The following is an 18,620-nucleotide window of genomic DNA, read 5'->3' as shown; positions in this document are numbered from 1 at the left end:
AACCCGCCAGTGCCATGACACAGCCCTGGGAGCTGCTCCATCCGCACTTGTCACACTGATGAAACAAGTGCAGGAGGCTTTTGAAGGCGTGTCCCAGTTTTGTTTGATATTTCTTATCGATTCAGATGACGACTTAGGAGTCATCGTGTCGAATTTTCAGGGAGCAAGTCTTGGGGAGAGAACTCAGACAAACAACGACAAAAATCTAAGATTCAAAATGATGTGACAAGATGGGATGATGGGCCAGAGCTTAGATGAAATTAACAGAGACAAATGTCATCCATTCGCTTCCTAAAAGCAGCCTGGCTTCCCCTCATTTCGAGAAGAGAGAGCAGCATGTCAGAAATGGTCAGAAGCTCAGTGTGTTTCACTACTTTGAAGTGGTTCCCCAAACGCAACTCAACCTGGAGGCTACACCCAGGATGGAGGACGTGTTTGGGCCCCAAGGTGAGTGTTTACTGCTTGTCAGTTCTGAACTGTGTTCACACAAGTGACTTCATTATATGGCTTGTATAGTTTTTATCCAAAAGGATGTCTATTGTACCGGCAGGGTGAGAGGTCTGTTTTGCATGTAGGATTTAGTAGAAATTTAATATGTGGAGTTAATAAACTGAGGGCGATATCAGAATATCAGGAAGGGTGAGCAGATCATCAAATTGGATTCAGCCACACGGGCCGTGGACCTGGGGAAGGCTGGGCTGGGGAGACCCACCCCAGGTTGTCCCAGTTTGGGAGCCTCTTCCCCAAGTGGATGAATTGTAATAAGACAGGCCTGGAATAACAGTAATGCTGGGGTGAAGCAATATGTGATCTGTTAGTCCTGCCTCAGAGGTAGTTTGGGGAGGGATTTGTGCAGTGTACGAAGAGTGAGAGTAAGAAGAAAAAAATGCCATGAGGAAAAAAAAAATCGGTGGGGAGACAATTCTAGATGTATCAATTAATGATACATTATCGGAAAAACTTGACTGGATCCTGGTTTGGGGGAAAACTGCTGTAGAAGACAATTGGGCTGAAATTCGAGTATGGACTGGAAATTAGATGGTGTTAGGAAATTACTACAGATTTTCTTGGGTGTGAACATAATTTGTGTGGATGTTTACAATGTCCTCGCGCTTAGGAGTGCCCTGCTGAAGTTCTTGGGGGTGAAGCGTCGTGATATCTGCAGGTTATTTCCAAATGTTTCAGCCAAAGAAGTCTGGAGCGAGAAAGCGATATAGAGCAGATGTGACAAGTGTTGCAATGAGGCGAAGCGTTTCTCTACTCCTTTTAGCTTGGTATGTTTGAATGCTTTAAAAATGTCGAGGAAAGAGAAAGAAGGGAGTTACTTGTAAGTCAAATACTTCTTGGGTATCTGAGTCAGGCACATCAGAGATGTTTTGTGTCCCCTGTCTCTCTTAGTCTCACCCCTTCTACTGGGAACCAGAGCTCCCTGGAGGGAAGGCTGGAAGGTGAAGGTGGCAGACCCCTACTGAGGACTAATGTATTATTAGCCGTCCAGGCAGCTTGCGGTGTGGAATGCTCACTCTTGCCCTAATGGCCACCAAGCCAGGCCAAGCCACCTAGTGGGGTTAGACAGGTGGAGGCGAGGGTCAGTACAATCCTCACAACAACTCAAATGGAGATACCGAGGATCAGAGGGGTTGGTACTTTTAACCATGGTCTCACAGCTGTATGGAGAGATGATTTGAACCCAGAGAGCCTAGGACCCGTGCTGCTAACCACAGTGGTGGGCCTGCATCTGCAGAATGTGGAGCTCACTCTGACCCTGCACTTTAGGATGCAAAGAGAGCAAATGAGACTGAGAGCTACCAGGAGAATGGGAGAGGCTGAATGAAAAACTTGAATGAAAAACTCTGGGGGTGGGGTCTGTACAGGTAATAAGGACTTGGGGTAAATGCAATGTCCTTAAGGGCTCAGAAATGTTATATGGGAAAGCAAAGAGGGTTACTTTGCACAGCAGAATAAGGACAAGCAAAAGCAGTCAACTTTCTTTTTTTTTATTTAAATATTTTATTTTATATAATTCTTACATCTTTTTTCATCTTCGCACAATGTATGTATTTTCATTTTGGTAATATTCCCCATACAATTGCACCCCCCCCTTATTTTGACTCTAGTCCTTCCTTTCCTCACTCCTCCCCCCCTCCCCCTCACCCCGTAGTGTGTCTCTGGTTTATAGTTGCTTGTTGATTTTGATTTTTATTCTGTATTGATTAGTCTTTTTCCTGGTCTCTTACTTAGATTTTCTAAATTCCTGCTATGAGTGAGACCATCTGGTATTTTTCTTTTTCTTTCTGACTTATTTCACTGAGCAGGAGCCCTTCTAGCTCCATTCATGTTGCAAAAGCAGTCAACTTTCTAAGATTAGAGTTATCCCAAGCTGGAATGGGCTGCTTTGTGAGGTAGTGAGTTCCCTGGCGCTGAAAGCATTCAAGCTCCGGCTGGATAGCCATTACCTTTCTTCTTTGGGGTGCTACTCCCTATCTCTTCTCAAAGTGCCTACAGCATTGCTGAGGCCTGCTGATACGGCGACATCCTCATTGCTATTGGTTTCCTGATTACTCATTTCATACAGCTTTGCTGAGGTATAATTTACACACCATACAATTCACCCATTGCAAGCAAGCTCCTGGGCTCAGTAAATGTATACAGTGGTACCCCGGTGATCACTGTGGTGATCGATTCTGTTTCCCAAAGAATATTCTAAGCAGTGGACAAGAGGTTCAGGTCTCCCTTGGCTGTGGTGTACTCATGGCCCCTCACCCCTGCTCACTCCCCTTGCGCAGGGGCTGGCACTTCTCTGTGCAACCCTATGTCCCAAGATCTAGCACTCCTCGGGTTCTCTCCTGGACTTCCTTCTGCCAGCCTCTGGTGACCAAAGTCTAGTCTTGAGCACAGGCCCAAGGCTGTGATGTGGACTGGAAGGCTCTGGGGCCTGGGTGCCTCAGATCTGCCTTTGAATTATTACCATGTAACCTCTGGCACGCCGCTTTCTTGAACCTTGGTTTCCCCCTTTGCAAACAGATTAAAAACAAAATGGTCTTTGCCGGGTGTGAAGGTGAGAGGTGATGTGTAAAGCACACAGATGGGTCTCTGAATGCTCAACTAGTGGCCGTGATGACACTAATACTGCTGCTGCCTTTACTATTATTGGCACTCTCAAATCCTCTGCTCTAGATGCGCTTGTCCTGCTCTTACAGGCATGTCTCTGGCTCTAGACCCCATCTCCTGCGTTACTTGCCTGGGTCTCCTGCACTGGGGAGCCAGTGGCCTCAGCTGGCAAGGGCTGCAGCTCAGTGGGATGGAGCGGCAGCACCACCTAGTGGCAATAAGCTGCCGTCAGCTATTTCCTGGTCAAATCCGGAGCTCAGTGGACAAGACACCTAAGGGCACCAACTCAGTTGTCCATTGGTGCCTGTGCGGTCATAGCATTCCATGCCATGCCTTAGAGTAAAAGAAGCAGCTTAGATGAATGAGAATTAACAAAAGAAGTCCTTAACGTTGTGCCCTTAGAGACCAAGGTTGGTGAAAAAGCAGCATCCCCACCAAATCTATAGATGGAAAGGTCGGTGGTTAGTGGCTGCCTAGGCCTGGGATGTGAGGGACGTGGTACTGGGGAGCTGGTACTAGGTTTCTCTTTGGCATGATGGACATGCTCTTGAATTGACTGTGGTGATGCTGCACTTACCTGTAAGCAGACAAACGACGCTTGATTATATAAGCAGGGTTGCTGTCCTTTTTTTTTTTTAATTTTTGTTTTTAAGATTTATTTATTTATTTATTTATTTATACAAGCACTGGGTACCGTCAGAGGCGCGGGAGGGTGAGAGAATTCATCAGAGCCAGAGTGGGGAGCAGAGCAGGCAGAAGGACCGCAGTACACTGCTGAGGGGAGCAGCGGGCGGCAGGAGAGGCGCGCCGTGTGGGACCCTCCTCCGGTGGCCGGGGAGCAGCCGGGGATCGAAACCGCCCTGCAGAGGCTGCGGGCAGCTTCGCAACCCAGCGCTCAACCGCTGCGCCACCGGGGAGGCCCAGGGTTGCTGCCTTGTATATGAATTAGACCTCAATAAAGGTGCTACCAAGGAAGGGTGAATTGTTGAAATTGTCAACAATTTCAAAAGAAAAAAATCTCCGGAACACATGGTCAGATTTTCTGCAGGCCATTTGACAAGGGTTATCAGACACCCTCTGACCAAGGATGCAGGTCACTCCCAGGTGTCACTTCATGTGAAGTATGAAACTTTAGCAAAGGCACCTAAGCAACTCACATGCAGCTGTCCAGTCCTGTGAAGGCATCATCTCAACTAGATCAGATGACATGACACTCAATATACAGAAATGACTCACAATACCCCCTATTTCTGGCAATCACAAAGCTGTACTTTCAAGTGAGCCTGAAAACTTCCATTTTCAAGCAAGAAAACAAGAGGCCAACCGATTTCAGCCATTCATGAGTGAGCTCTAATGCAGGCCTTGGCTTCAATTCCAGATTGAGCCCTTGCCCCTCCAAGGGGGTGACTGGGCGTGCCACTTCCCCCCTGCTGCCCTGCAGGATTTGGAGAGAGAGTGCTTTCTTAGAGTGCCTTTCCCTCAAGGTAATCAATTTGAGCTGCCTGACCACAGGGCAGTCTCTTCCCTGGGGCTCTGCTTCATCTGTAACTCAGGACTGAAGTTATGGCCAGGCCAGTAGTACGCCAGCATTTTCCAGAGCACCCAGGAGCTCCCGTCTCCCACCGTCTCCCACCGGGGCAGAACAGGCAAATCCATAGAAGCAGAAAGGAGGGAAAAGAGGAATGGAGAGGGGATGCTAATGAATCCAGGATTTCTCTTTAGGGGGATGAAAAGCAACCAATAATGGTGGTTGTACAACTATGAATATACTAAAAACCACAGGATGAGGCTGGGAGGCGGAAAGAAGGTGGTACACAGCCATGTGCTTTTTAAAACAAAAGCACATCAGCTGGCCGTATTGGCACTTAGCATGGTTAGGACAGGACGGGGCCTTCAGCCAGTTGGAAGGTGAACAGAGCAGGAAAGGACCAGTGTCTCCCCACCCCATCCCATCCCACGCCTGTAATGTTGATCTGCCTGTGATGTTGATCCGTATCAAGAATCCCCAGGGAGGGCCTCCCCTGGTGGCGCAGGGGTTGAGCGCTGGACTGCAAAGCTGCCCGCAGCCTCTGCAGTGCCCGTTTGATCCCCGGCCGCCAGGTGAGGGTCCTACATGACACGCAGACTTCTCCTGCCGCCCGCTGCTCCCCTCAGCAGTGTACTTCGTCAATCTGCCTGTTCTGTTCTCCACTCTGGCTCTGGTGAAGCCTCTCACCCTCCCGCGCTTCTGACTGTACCCAGTGCTTGTATAAATTAAAAAAAAAAAAAAAAAAAAGAATCCTCAGGGAAACGCCAGAGCAAGGTCTAGAGAGATCTGAGACATTTAATTCTCACATCCCTACGAGGTAGCTATTTTGCTCACTTAACGGTTAAGCAAAGAGGCTCAGAATATGGAAGCTAAGTGACTGGGCTGAGGCAGCGCTAGCGAGGAACACAGCTGCAACGTGACCATGACTTTCGGGACCCAGGTCTGTGCTCAGTCACCACACAGATGCGCACGCCCCCATTGACCCCACCCCTCCAGCTCCACAATCATAGACTGCCAAGCTGGACGTGTGAGGAACAGCAGGCTGCTTGGGCACAGGCAGGGGACGGCCTACGTGGTTGTCTGTTGCACAAGCGCCCCAAGAGCTTTCAACAGAAAATCTGCTGAGGGGAGAGGGATTTTAAAGTAGTTCAAGACACTGAGAAGCCCATGGCCAGCCTTCCCTCCTTCCAAAGCAAGTTCTTTATTGTCTAACCAATCAACAGGTCAGCACGGCCCAGCACAGCACCAGGCACGCACACTGAGCATAAATACAGAGTGAAAGACACCGTCCATGCCAACTGAGACGTACAATTGAATTATTTTCCATAATTATTCCATGTTTAAAAATCAAATCTGGACTTGGCTGCCAGTATTGCAATGAACATTCTTTAAAGTCAGCATTTTAAAGGGAAACATATACACCCCACATTAATCACAGTAGGAAATTTCTTCCTAGTTAAATCAACTTCATTGTTATCACTAAGAAGGTTTGGGTTAAATTTACCTTATCTTCCCTCCCTCTGTAACTGGATAAAGATTTTCTGAGAAGAAATTTTAAATAGTAAACAGACTAGAGGAAGTGCTCAGGTCCGAGTGCAGCCTCGGTTACTGGGCAAAGGAGCGTCAGATTACGTGCGAGCTGAGCTCGTCTTCAGACCATTTTTATTAATATTTCCACACATGACATTATTGCCATCCAGAAGAGGGAATCAGCGCCACGGTGAAAGGTCCAGACTAGACATTGTTTCATAGCAAAATTTAGCACCAACTCGAGGGCAATACAAGGGGTTGCTGGGAATTCCGTCCCCAAAATGAACTTCTTGATTCTCTCACGAACTCTCAGAACTCACAGGTGTGTGGTTCTGGGAGCAGGACCACCTAAAACCGGAAGCGGGACTAAGGTAACTACACACAGTGATGATTTCATCCCAGGAGCGAGCCTCCTGCTTCAAGCAGAGAACATTCAGCACAGAGCAGAGAAGTGGGAGCAGCAGTCTCGGGAGCCTGAACTCCGAGATGGTGGTGCGAGGACACGCATGTGACGTCACCTCACCTGACCCTTCATCTGACGGAGAGGGCCCAGGTAGGGCCCCACACAGGTCACTACCCCCAGTGGTCTCCATTTGGCAAGTAAGAGACAAGTAAGGGGAGGAAGTACTGTTAGGGAAGGACTGGCTATCTAGTGTTACGGAGTCATTACACTCTCTTGGAAAAAGATCACTGATTCCTTTAAATAAAGCACGTTAAACCAAGAAGTCCAGGCTAGAATGTAACGTAAGGGAAAAGTTCCCATCTGAACTCCAGATCAGTGGCGAGCAAGTACCTCCTCTTTCTCGCGATCACTTGCTTTTCAAAGTCAGTTGTTAACTCTGGCTGTGAACGGGAGTGAAGGGCAGTCCCTGTCTTTTTACAGAAGGACACCCAAGTCTAACTGGACCCCAAGGACACAGAGGTCAGGTCCGGGACTGCCCAAATGAACTCAGTCCAGGTGCCAACCATCTCCTTCCCCCTCGAAGACCACTCTGGCTGCTGTGCACCAGTAAGCCTTCGGGACTCCCCCCTCCACTGCAAAACTGACCATCAAAGTGACTGAAATGGAAGGTAGCGTTTAAAATGTAACACTGGTTTTGCTTAAATGTAAGACCGGTTTTCTTATAGCATGTATAAGGCACGGTGTGAGAAAGCTGCTCCCACGCCCAGCCACACATCCACACTTGGCTCCTCACACGCACACATGCACACAGAAGAGGCCAGCTGAGTTGCCACGATGCACAGGGAATGGGGAGCTTCCGATCACTTCTGGTTTTTGAGCTGGTTGGAGAGCCAGTCCAAGCCTTCGTAGAGCCCGTCTCCGCTGGTGGCACAAGTAGCCTGAATGTACCAGTTTCTCTGGCGGAGGGAATGTAAGCCAAGTTTGTCTGTTATCTCTGCTGCGTTCATCGCATTGGGAAGATCCTTGAAAGAGAGTATTCAAAAGTCAGCTTATGATGCCGTGTTTACAAAATGAAATATTCCCTACCCCAAAACCTGCCCCAACCCAGTGTTACCTCAGCCGTCCAGTTAGTTACTCAGCCCCCAGACCTTCAACTTAACCTTTCTCTCAACACTCACAATTCCACATCAGGAAATCCTACTGGCTCCACCATCAGTCTCAGGATCCGACCACTTCTCACTGCCCCCACAATGACCCTGTTGCCATCACATTTCTCACTTGGGTTACTGAAGTAACTTCCTAATTGGTCTCCTGTTTCTGCTCTTGCTCCCCAGTCTATTCCCAGCCGAGCAGTGAGTGAGAGCCAAGTCCCGCAACATCTCAGGCTCTCAGGGGAAGAGCCAGGGGCCTTGGGATGGTTGGCAAGGCCTTCGTGACCTGAGCCCCACGGCCCCTCTTCATTGTCCTGCTCAGTCATCTCTTAAATGCAGCGCTACTGCCTGTTACTATATGGCGCCATTTACTCACTGAGCCTGTCTATTATTATCCACCTCCCCTAACTAGAAGGCAAATTCTGCAGGGGCCAGAATCCCTAACTATCTGGTTCTCTGCGGTATCCCAAGTGCCTAGACCCATGTCTGACAGAATAAGCTCAAACTTAATTGGAAGAAATGAGTATTTAAGAACAAGGTAGGTCTAGATGTGCTGACATGGAAGGGCACCAAAGGTGTGCAGAGCCAAAAAGCTGGTTGTGAAAGCAAACACAGAATATGATCTCGAGGATTGGAAAATGAGTAGAATCAGATAACTGCCTTTAATAGGCATTGACAGTTCTATCTCTGGGAAGAGAGAAAAGAAATTTAACAATGTTTCACCCTGAGGGGTGGGGTTGAAATATTTCACTTGATATTCTGAACTGCTGGCATACTGAGACCACGAGCATGTTCTGTTTTTATCATCAAAAAGAACAAGCTGGTTATTTTCCTTTTTGAAAGTCCGTCGTGTTCACTAGTGAACTTCTGGACTGGCATCGAGCCAAAGAGTAGGGCAATGTTTGTGTGAATGATGACCCGTCACCACGTAAAATCACGATTACCAAGAGTTGCATGACAAGAGAACATGTTTTTGATAAATCTGAAGTGACACAACAGGATGCAGCCCTGTCAGAGCAGCATGATTTCAGTTATGTGAGGAAATGTGCTCGTGGGGGAGAAAGTAGAAGGAAACCGTCACACGAATGGCGCTCATCTCGGGCGCACTCGTATTTCCGCTTAGTTCAGCTCCGAGGGCTGAGGCAGGTGGCTCCACGTGTGGGCCTTGCTCACTCTGCTTTTGCGGTTTCGCTCCTCTGAGACAGGCCCTGTATGATCTGAGCTCCTCTCGCCCCTCACTGCCCGCCCCCCAACCCCGCGCCAGCTGCGCTGGCTGCCTGGCAGTCCCCAGAAGTGCGGGGCTCCTTTCCCACGGCCGTCAAGACTCTGCTCAGATGTCATGTAGTCAGAGAGGTGCTCTGGCCCTACCCCACATCCACCACGCCCCTCCTCTGTTCTACTTCCCCCCACAACACTCCTACCAGACACGCAGCTTACTGACTGGTTCTCCTCTACTAGCCTGAAAGTCTATTAACACAAGGCTGTTAGCCTGTCTTGTGCACGGTTCTATCAGCAATGGCTAAAACAACACGTGAACTGAGTATCAATAAATGTTCCACCAATAGTAGTTGAGTGAATCAAGATTATAAAGCAGGTGGAGAGAGAGGGTACTGCAGGGCTAGAGAGAGGGAAGAAGACATCTAATTTAAATATCTGTATTTTTAAGTGAGGAATCAGGCTGTTAATTTCCGTCCCAGGACTGAGAGAGCCAATAGCATACCTGTTTATTTACAAAAACCAATAAAACTGCATCTCTGAGCTCATCTTCTGCTAACATTCTGGTTAGTTCTTCTCGGGCCTCGTTGACCCGCTCTCGGTCATTACTGTCAACCACAAAAATCAGACCTGAAAGGAAATCACAAGCATGTTAGTAATCTGAGCCCAGACAGAGTGGCTGTTGTTATGTCCTCACAGCTTTTCTGGGTGTGGTTTCACTGAAAGCAATCTATATGGAAGGATATATAATCTCAAATTAGGAAGGCTGCTGTATACTCCACTAACCTATCTTTTCCAGAAGTCTCACAGCCCTTCACTGGGTTAACAGTAACAACAGGGGAAAGGCGAGGCTAGTGTTCAGTCACTCATTTCTACCACATGCCTATGTAAGGAAGTCCCGATAAAAACCAAACGTTGTTCAGACCAGCTCCCCTGCTTGGCAATACTCTGCATGAGTCACACACCCGTGAGCCGGAAGGGTAACACTTCCTGGCCCCCAGGAGAGGGGACAATGGAAGCCCAGATCTCATTCTATACATTTCTCCCTTTAGCTGGCTCATTTGTATTCTTTTGCTATATTATAGCAAAAGGATAGTGATTTAAATAGAGCACTTTCCTGACACCTGGGTCAGGAAAGTGCTCTATTTCTAACAAATTACACAACCCAGGGAAGTGAGGGATACGGCCAAATTTGTAGCTGCTAATCAGAAGTGAGGGTAGTCTGGGACTCCCCAACTGGCAGCTGGTGTCTGAAGTGAGGTGTCTGAAGCTGTGAGGACCATCACCTGAAAAGTTGGACCCAACTCTAGGCAGGGGGTAGGGGTGGTCAGAAGCCTCTCAGCATGCCACCGCAGCATGAGGGGAGAGATGGGCGAAGAAAGGCTCGGCCACTGTACCGGCACGAAGGTGGCTGAGGCCTGGGGAGACCCACCAGTGCCACAGTGGCTGGAGTAAGCAGATGACCTCAGTTCCTTCTGACAATGAGTTTCACAACTATGTCGAGGAAGGGAAACGGGGGTGAACCACTCTCTTTCCTTTCCCTCCATGCTTCCCAGATCCATCCAACAGCTGTCTGACCAGCAGCCATTCCAGCAGATAGGAGCTCTGGCGGCTCCTGAATGTTTGGTTGAGATGGTAGATGGCAGCAGAGAAAAAAATGCCAAATATTCCACCCCACCCTACCCTGAAGAGCCATATGCTTCCAGCAATGCTGGACTCTGCTCATAACTACATAAACAAGGTTATCCAGAAATTTGAAGATATCCTTTGTGATCCGGGATATCATCCCTTTGCAATTCCTAATATAAATAAAGGTTTATAAATATTAGGTTCCATTTCTATTGTTTGGATGTTGAGCCTTATCTGGGAAGCAAAACAAGTAGCATCAGACAGACCATACTTTTGTATTGAGAAAAAGGGTAAATTTAGACATGAAAAGTATACTAGAATTGTTTTTCAAAGGGAGAAATATGTATCTATAGCTGCTTATAAATGCACAAAATATCTCTGGCTAGATAGATAAGAAATAAAAGTGGCTTTCCATGGGAGAGAAACTGGGTAGTTAGGTGTCAGTAAAATGAGAGTAAGTTTTTACTATATAATCTTATTTCTTTTTGAATTTTTAACTAGATAAATATATTGGCCTTCAACAAATTAAAATAAATGAACCTACAGTCAAAGAGAAAAATCTTTCCACATGTGAAGTAATGAATCATTTTATACCTCTGAGATGATATAATCAACTACAAGCCACATAAACAGTTCTGATTTCAATCTATACAAGTGAAACCTACACATTGTTAAGTATCTTAATAGAGAACTAAGTTCTATTGAGTCTCTTATATACAACATACTGATGAAGAAGAAAATGTAAATGTAAAAAAACAGCCTGAACTGGGAAGTTGGCAGAAAAACAGAGACAATACAGGTTCCAACTAGGGAATTAGGCATTATTTATAGTTAGCCTATAAAGGCAGCATTACCTCCACTTTATAGATGAAGAAATTGAGACAGAGAATAATTACTTAACTTTCCCAAGGTTCCACAGCAGAGGTGTGATTCAAACCCACATTTTCTAGTTCTATTATAGATGAAGAACTGCAATAGTTTGGCCAGTATGGCAAATGCCAATCCAAGATTAATGAACACTTGGACTATCAAAAAGATTACTCATCTCTTCTCTACAGAGGGATGATTTTGCAATTCTCAACAGGTTTAAAATATTTAAGTGAATTCAAATTCTTCAAAAACTGAAACTTCATCTAAGGCACATATAACTCTTAACCAAAAAATGAAATTTTGCTTCTAGCATCCATCTATAAAAGCATTTAATATATATATATTTCCAAGTCTATAGATCAGATAATCTTTACCTTGGGTGTTCTGGAAATAATGTCGCCACAGAGGTCTGATTTTGTCCTGGCCACCAACATCCCAGACTGTGAAGCTGATATTTTTATATTCTACTGTCTCCACATTGAAACCTAAATTGGGAAGATGGAGAAATTTTTCATGAAGACTTTCATTGGCTGAACAATTCAAAATAATTTCAACTAACATTTGGATAGTACTTTTAATATGCAACACAGCTTGTGAGTTACTAAACACTGTATGGTTCCCCCGCCCATTCATCACCACAGGTGTTTCAAACCTTCTCTGCTCTCTCCAGCTTCCATCTTGCACCCCTTTCTCTTTCTCTCAGCAGAATATCCTCAGCCCTGTTGCTCACAACAAAGAGAAGCACTGATTTCCACATCCCACCTGTGTAGAAATCTACCTACCCTCAACCTATAAAGATAGAGCTTCCATGTGATCCAGCAATTCCACTCCTGGGAATTTACCCAAAGGACACAGAAACATTAATTCAAAAGAGCACCTGCACCCCTATGTTTATAGCAGCACTGTTTACAATAACTAAGCTTTGGAAACAACCCAAATGCCCAAAAATAGATGACTGGATCAAGAAGATGTGGTACATATACACCATGGAATATTACTCAGCAATAACAAAAAGATAAACTCATGCAATTTGCAGCAACATGGATGGACCTGGAAGGGATCATGCTCAGCGAAATAAGCCAGAAAGAAAAAGAAAAATACCAGATGGTCTCACTCATAGCAGGAATCTAGAAAACCTAAATAAGGGACCAGGAAAAAGACTAATTATAATAAAGAAAAAATCAAAACCAATAAACAACTATAAACCAGAGACACACTGCCAGGGTGTGGCGGGGGTGGGGGGGGGCGGTATGAGGAGGAGAGGAGGGATTAGGGTCAAAATAAGGGGGGTGGGAATTGTATGGGGAATACAACCAAAATGAAAATGCATACACTGTGTAAAAATGAAAAATGATGTAAAAATTATATAAAATAAAATAAATTAAAAAATAAATAAATTGAGGTTCCCATCAGGAACTACAGTTTTGACATTCAAAAAAAAAAAAATCTACCTACCTACATCTTTACCCAAACTCTCCTCCCTCCTGCTTGGAACAGAGGGAGCAACTCTCTAATGCCAATTCCGCACACTCTGGGACCTTTCACTGTTGCCCGCCCCATCACCTTGAATATCTCCAATATTCTCTTCTCAGCATGCCGGTCTTTGACATCTTTCAAAAAACCTTCCTTGAGGACACAGCCTCACAGCTACCACCCTCTATTTTTCCTTTTAAAGTCAAACTTCTGTAAGACTTTTGGCTACATTCACTGTGCCTACTGTCACCTCTCACCCAGGAGCAACTTAGCTCTGCCTCACCATGTTATCCAGATGGTCTCACCAAGAAATCCCCCCACACACACCCCCGCCGTGATCTTTAGTTCTTTGGGAATTTGATGTTATTCCTGACACTACTGCTCATTTTCCTTTTTTCCCCTCTATTCTATGCTGTACCTTCCCCAAGCTCCTTGACGAGCTCAGACACAGCTAATGATCATTAAGTGGTAAAAGTTTCCATGACTCTCTCTTGTCCCATCCAGTCTCCTCTTTCCACCCCCCACCCACATTTCATCTGTTCCTGGGGCTTCATAATCATCTTTGTGCTCTCAAGTTTACAGTACCCTGAGCCAGATCTCTTCCGCACTGCAGGCTCATAGTCCATCTTTGCTTTGATGTTCCAAAGCAACGTACCAAAACTTAAGATTTTCATTCCATTAACCAATTTCTCTACCAGACATTGCCTCACGGACTTCATTTCGCAAGCTGGAAACCTGGGAGGTGTCTTGACATTTCCAAATCACTAACTCCCTGAAATCTCATGACCAAATCTCAATTCAACCTATCTACCTACTAGTCACCCTAAGAAGCCATTATTTTTAGGCTCAATTAATGACACAGCCTAACTAATTTCCCTGCATCCATTCTTCATCTCATTATCCACTCACCATTTTAAAATCAAAGCTATCAAAACTATATAATGTGTCATATCATTTCTCTATACATTTATGCTTGATTGAAATATTTAAAATAATAATAATTTAAAAAAAAAAAACTTCTTGGCTTCCCACACCCCAATCCCAACCAACACTATAATCAAGGCCACAGTCTGGACCTACTCACTTTCCAAATTTCAGTTCTAGTCATGTCTTATTTTAGAAAGGTCCACTCATTACACTGCCACAATCTCAATTCTTACTAAACAATGTATAAACCTAATGCCACTCCAATTCGAAAGTGATGGGGAAGCAGAGGGAAGGCAGGAAACTTAGCAAAATGATCTTAAATTTAGTGAGGAAAAATAAGTAAGCATAAACAGGAAATCTCTGAAAATGAATTATAAATTATTTTAAAAAACATTATCGGGCCTCCCCTGGTGGTGCAGTGGTTGAGCGCTGGGCTGCAAGGCTGCCCGCAGCCTCTACAGCGCCGGTTTGTTCCCCGGCTGCCGGCGAGGGTCCCACAAAAAAAAAAAAAAAAAAAAAAAAAAAAAAATTTATCAAAGCCTGGTAATACCTGACATAATCGCATTCAAATGAATACAGTAGGGAGTTGTCCAGAAAAAGAGGCATGTACTTGGGGATATTTATTCATGATAAAATCAGCATGGACAATACTGTCAGTAGATGGCACTGGACATCAGTCTACCCTGTCTGTGTCTAAACCATATGTGGATATTTAATTAAAGCTAAAAAGACAGTTTAAAAAAAAAAAAAGAGCTAAAGACAGTTATAAGTTCAGCTCTTCAGTCACACCAGCCACATTTCAAGAGTCCCACAGTCACTTGTGGCTAATGGCTACTACACAAAATAGCACAGACAGAACATTCCCGTCATCACAGCAAGTTCTATTAGACAGCTCTGGTCTACTAATTTGAAAAATACAACCAAGTCCCTAGCTTACTCATAATAGAAAAATAAACTTTAAACGAATAAAATACTTTTTAAAAATTAAGTGAAAATAACCTATAAAATTAGCAGGAGAAAATATTGGTGAATATTTTTATGATCTTAGAATGGGGAAAATCTAAAAATATTTCCTAAAGTAATAAATGGGGGGGAGGAAAAGGGAAGGTAAATTTGACCACCTCATAACTTTAAACTGCCTTATGGAAAAAACACAGAAAAAATAAGGTTCAAAGAAAAACTAGAAAATGTAACCACCACATGACAAGAAGTGTTCCTGACCAGGCTGATCTGCTTTAAATCAATGAGACAGATAAACATCCCAACATAAAAAAAGTTGACCAATATTAAAAACAAGTCAGAGAACAAAAACAAATGGCCAATGAACACTCGAATATATTCACTTAAAATAAATCTGAAGTCAGATTGGCAAATTCCCTGGAGAAGTGAACACTTTTTATAGTTGGTGACACAACCTTTTTGGGGAACAGTCAAGTAAAAGAGTACCCACATTTTAAAATGCACACAAATTTTAACATAGCAACCCTTTCTCCAGGGATTAAAGGTAGGGACATTTATAAAAATGTTAAGGATGCTTAGTTTAGCACCATTTATAATAACCATTACAAATACTCTAATCATCCATCAATGGAAAATTGTTTAAAATACAGCCACAAAATGGAATACTATCCAGTTATTAAAATTTAACGTCAATTTGTATGGGTCTTGTTATTTAAGCCCAAAATTTAGTGGCTTAGAACAATGATTTCCCCCCCACAATTCTCTGGGGTGCCTAGGCTTCCTCTGGTAGCTCCATTCAACCATCAAGTCCCTCGGGGGCTGTGCTGGACCTCTCTCTCTCCTGGTGGTCTTTTTTATCCTGGAGGAGCATTGAGCTTCATCACAAGGTTGTGGCAATGTGCCAGAAGGGCAAGCCCCAAGACACAAGCACATATTCAAATTACATTTGCTGATGCCCCCTTGGCCAAGTCTGGCTAAGCTCAGCATCACTATGAAACAAGACTGCCCAAGGGTGTGGCTGTGAGGGGTACGATCCACTAGGGCCCATTAGTTTAACACTCTACCACAAGGTCGGCATTCAGTTCATTCACCAAGTATTTACTGGGCATCTAATGTGAGTCAGGCATTTCACTGGGCTTAGCCGTGAACGAGACAGACAAGATTCCTGGTCTTATTTACACTGTTGGGAGGAAGAGAGAGACTGAGCAAGCAATGACAAATGTACCCCGAGTTACTAAGAAGTTCAGGTTGCTATGGAAACTAATAACAAGGGGAAACCAATCCAAGTGGTTAGGAAAAGTGTCCCTGAGAAATGTTTAAACAGGGACAAAAGAATGAGTTGGCATTAGCTAGATAAAGGGGGAGGAGCTAAGGAAGAAGGCAGGAAAGCATTCCACAGAGAGGAAATGATATAAGTGAGATCCAAACAAACTGTCCAATGCATAAGCTGGAAAACAGCATGCACAGACACTCACCAAAATCTTAATAGAACGTTTTTTAAAAAATTGTATGTTTTTCTGCATGTCTGAAATCACAGAGGCGTAAATTATTTTTCCAATTGGAGAAAACCAAGCAATTATACTATTTTCACTTCGGAATAATAACATTTTTTAAACTATGGGTATGAACATTTTCTCCATCTGGTTTCCTGTTTCTTCAAATGTTGCAATCTCAGAAGCTCCTGCCCACATTGGAAATTGGTCATTTGGTCCCTGTGCCTAATCTAACATTCAGAACACCACTGACATTCACATGCCATCTGGGGAGTCCTTCTCACTCAGGAGTTTGGATCCAGAGGCCGGTCATAAGGTAAAGATTAAGCTCTGTCAAAACAAAGATTAAGCTCTGTCAAAACTGCCTTTGCAAAATGCTTAAATAGCCTATGTTGGTTCACATAACTACACTGTCAGACTGTCCCCTTGCATTGAACAAACCATATTTTTCAATTGGACACCAGTTCTGGCTTGAACCAAAGTGAAAAGAAAAAAATGTAATCACGCTGTATCTTTAAACACCAGGAGAATACTTGCTGTGGGGAGATGATTCCACTCAGAATGGAGACTGACCTGGGAGGCAACAGCAGATTCCCAGCTCCCGGACTCAGGCAGGGACACATGCTAAAGGAGGGGAATGGTGAGCATAGCCACCCTCACTGTTTCCATCATTACTAGCTTTTTCTTTTTTGCCAAACAGATAGGGTTAAATTTGCTCAACCTAAATGGGTTCATATGACTCTCCTACAACCTAGCAGTGTGCTAAAGATGCCAAAGAATAGTTGCGAAATCATGTTACCTGATTTTGGACTCCAAAGATTTATGTTCTTGGGGAAGACAAGAGAAATATTCAATAATGTAAGAAGTATGTAAAAATATGACACACGAAACTATAGGTCTCACTATAGGTCTTAACGTACCTATTGTAGGGATGGTCGTCACTATCTCTCCCAGCTTCAATTTATACAAGATAGTGGTTTTTCCAGCTGCGTCCAAACCCACCATAAGAATCCGCATCTCTTTTTTGCCAAATAGACTTTTAAACAGTTTTTCAAAGACGTTCCCCATCGTAAATGAATTGTTACCTGAATGAAAACAAAGGCAGTCAAGTCATTGTTCTTTGCAGAAATAAACAACATAGATATCTCTATTAGACATGGTTCCTAGTAAAATTTAAACACTTTAAGAACATTTTAACCAATGAGGAATAGTGTGGCTTGTTTTCAAAGGGAAATTCAACTAAGCCTTGTGGTGCCTTGGCAGAAAATTCTCTTTTCCACTGCAGCGTCCAGGCGGGATGGACAGAAGCACACTCTCTATGCGACCACTATGGGGGCAGGATTTAGTCACTCTAAGCCTGGAAGCAATGCCGTAACAAACAGCTAAATTCTCTGGAATTGAGAACTTACGAAGCAGAGAACCAGCTTATTTTATAATGTGAAGCAAAGTCCTTAACACAGGTTAAGTATCAATATTGCTTAGCAATTTAGTAGTTGCCTTTGGCTAGCAGACAAAAACAACCAGAAAGAACCAAAAAAATTTCAGAGGAAATAGAGCATTAGGAAACAGCCCTGCTAACAGAGAAATTAACTAGGCAATGAATTGAGAAGATACTGTACATAGCACCAGTTTTGAACATCACCTTACTCCCAACCAATTAAAAAAAATTTCTATTTGGGTCTCCCTGGCGGCGCAAGGGGTTAAGACGCAGCACTCTGAAGCTATCCTCAGCCACTGCACTAGGGAGGTGACCCACATGGTGCAACAGACCTCTCCTGACTCCCCCCTTGCTCCCCTCTAGTGTATTTCAGCCAATCTGCCTATTGTGTTCCCCACTCTGTCTCTGGCGAATCCTCTGCACCTCTGGCCTGTACCCCAGTTCTTATATGCATAAGTAAATCTTTAAAAAAATGTTATTGAATATAGTTTACATACAGATATAAACATACATAATAAAGATACAATGAAATGATTACCAGTCAAGCTTTCCTTATGCTCTTCTCCCAGTTATTAACCGCAAAAGGTTAATGACTCTTGACTTCTAACAACATAGATGTTCAATATCTCATACACACTCTGTAGAGTTGTATTAGAGCGTCTATAATGGGAACCAATGTAAAGACAGATTAGCTTTGCAGAGATTTACAGTCTTTTAACAGATTAGCCTTTCTGAAGCATGAGCTTGACATTTGAATAAAAGACATAGAAGTAGTACTTTAGGCCGCTAATCAAACTCCAGGAAAACTACAAAGATTCTTCAGAAAGAAAAAGACAAATATCCTTGTTCCAGGGACTACAATTTGCCTTTAAACTACTCACCAAAGGAAAAC

At 44.2% G+C, this 18,620-nt stretch overlaps 1 protein-coding gene across 2 annotated transcripts; it reads right to left on the bottom strand.

Moving 5' to 3' along the window:
* Positions 1–7,432: 7,432 nt before the first annotated feature.
* LOC311174582 (ADP-ribosylation factor 2) lies at positions 7,433–17,358 on the bottom strand (the record flags this gene model as incomplete). 2 transcript variants are annotated; one of them, XM_084239115.1, is made up of 4 exons in its annotated part: positions 7,433–7,594; positions 9,444–9,568; positions 11,812–11,922; positions 17,211–17,358. In XM_084239115.1, the coding sequence occupies 4 exons, from the start codon at positions 17,356–17,358 to the stop codon at positions 7,433–7,435; spliced, it is 546 nt and encodes a 181-aa protein (XP_084095241.1). The 2 variants fall into 2 exon arrangements, with proteins under 2 accessions (XP_084095241.1, XP_084095242.1); XM_084239116.1 differs by lacking the exon at positions 11,812–11,922.
* Positions 17,359–18,620: the final 1,262 nt, after the last annotated feature.

This window comes from Talpa europaea, assembly GCF_964194135.1.
Source record: "Talpa europaea genome assembly, chromosome: 7".
In the NCBI taxonomy this organism is placed as follows: domain Eukaryota; kingdom Metazoa; phylum Chordata; class Mammalia; order Eulipotyphla; family Talpidae; genus Talpa; species Talpa europaea.
Note: the sequence above shows the minus strand (reverse complement) of the source record. Positions and strands in the feature narration are given on the sequence as shown.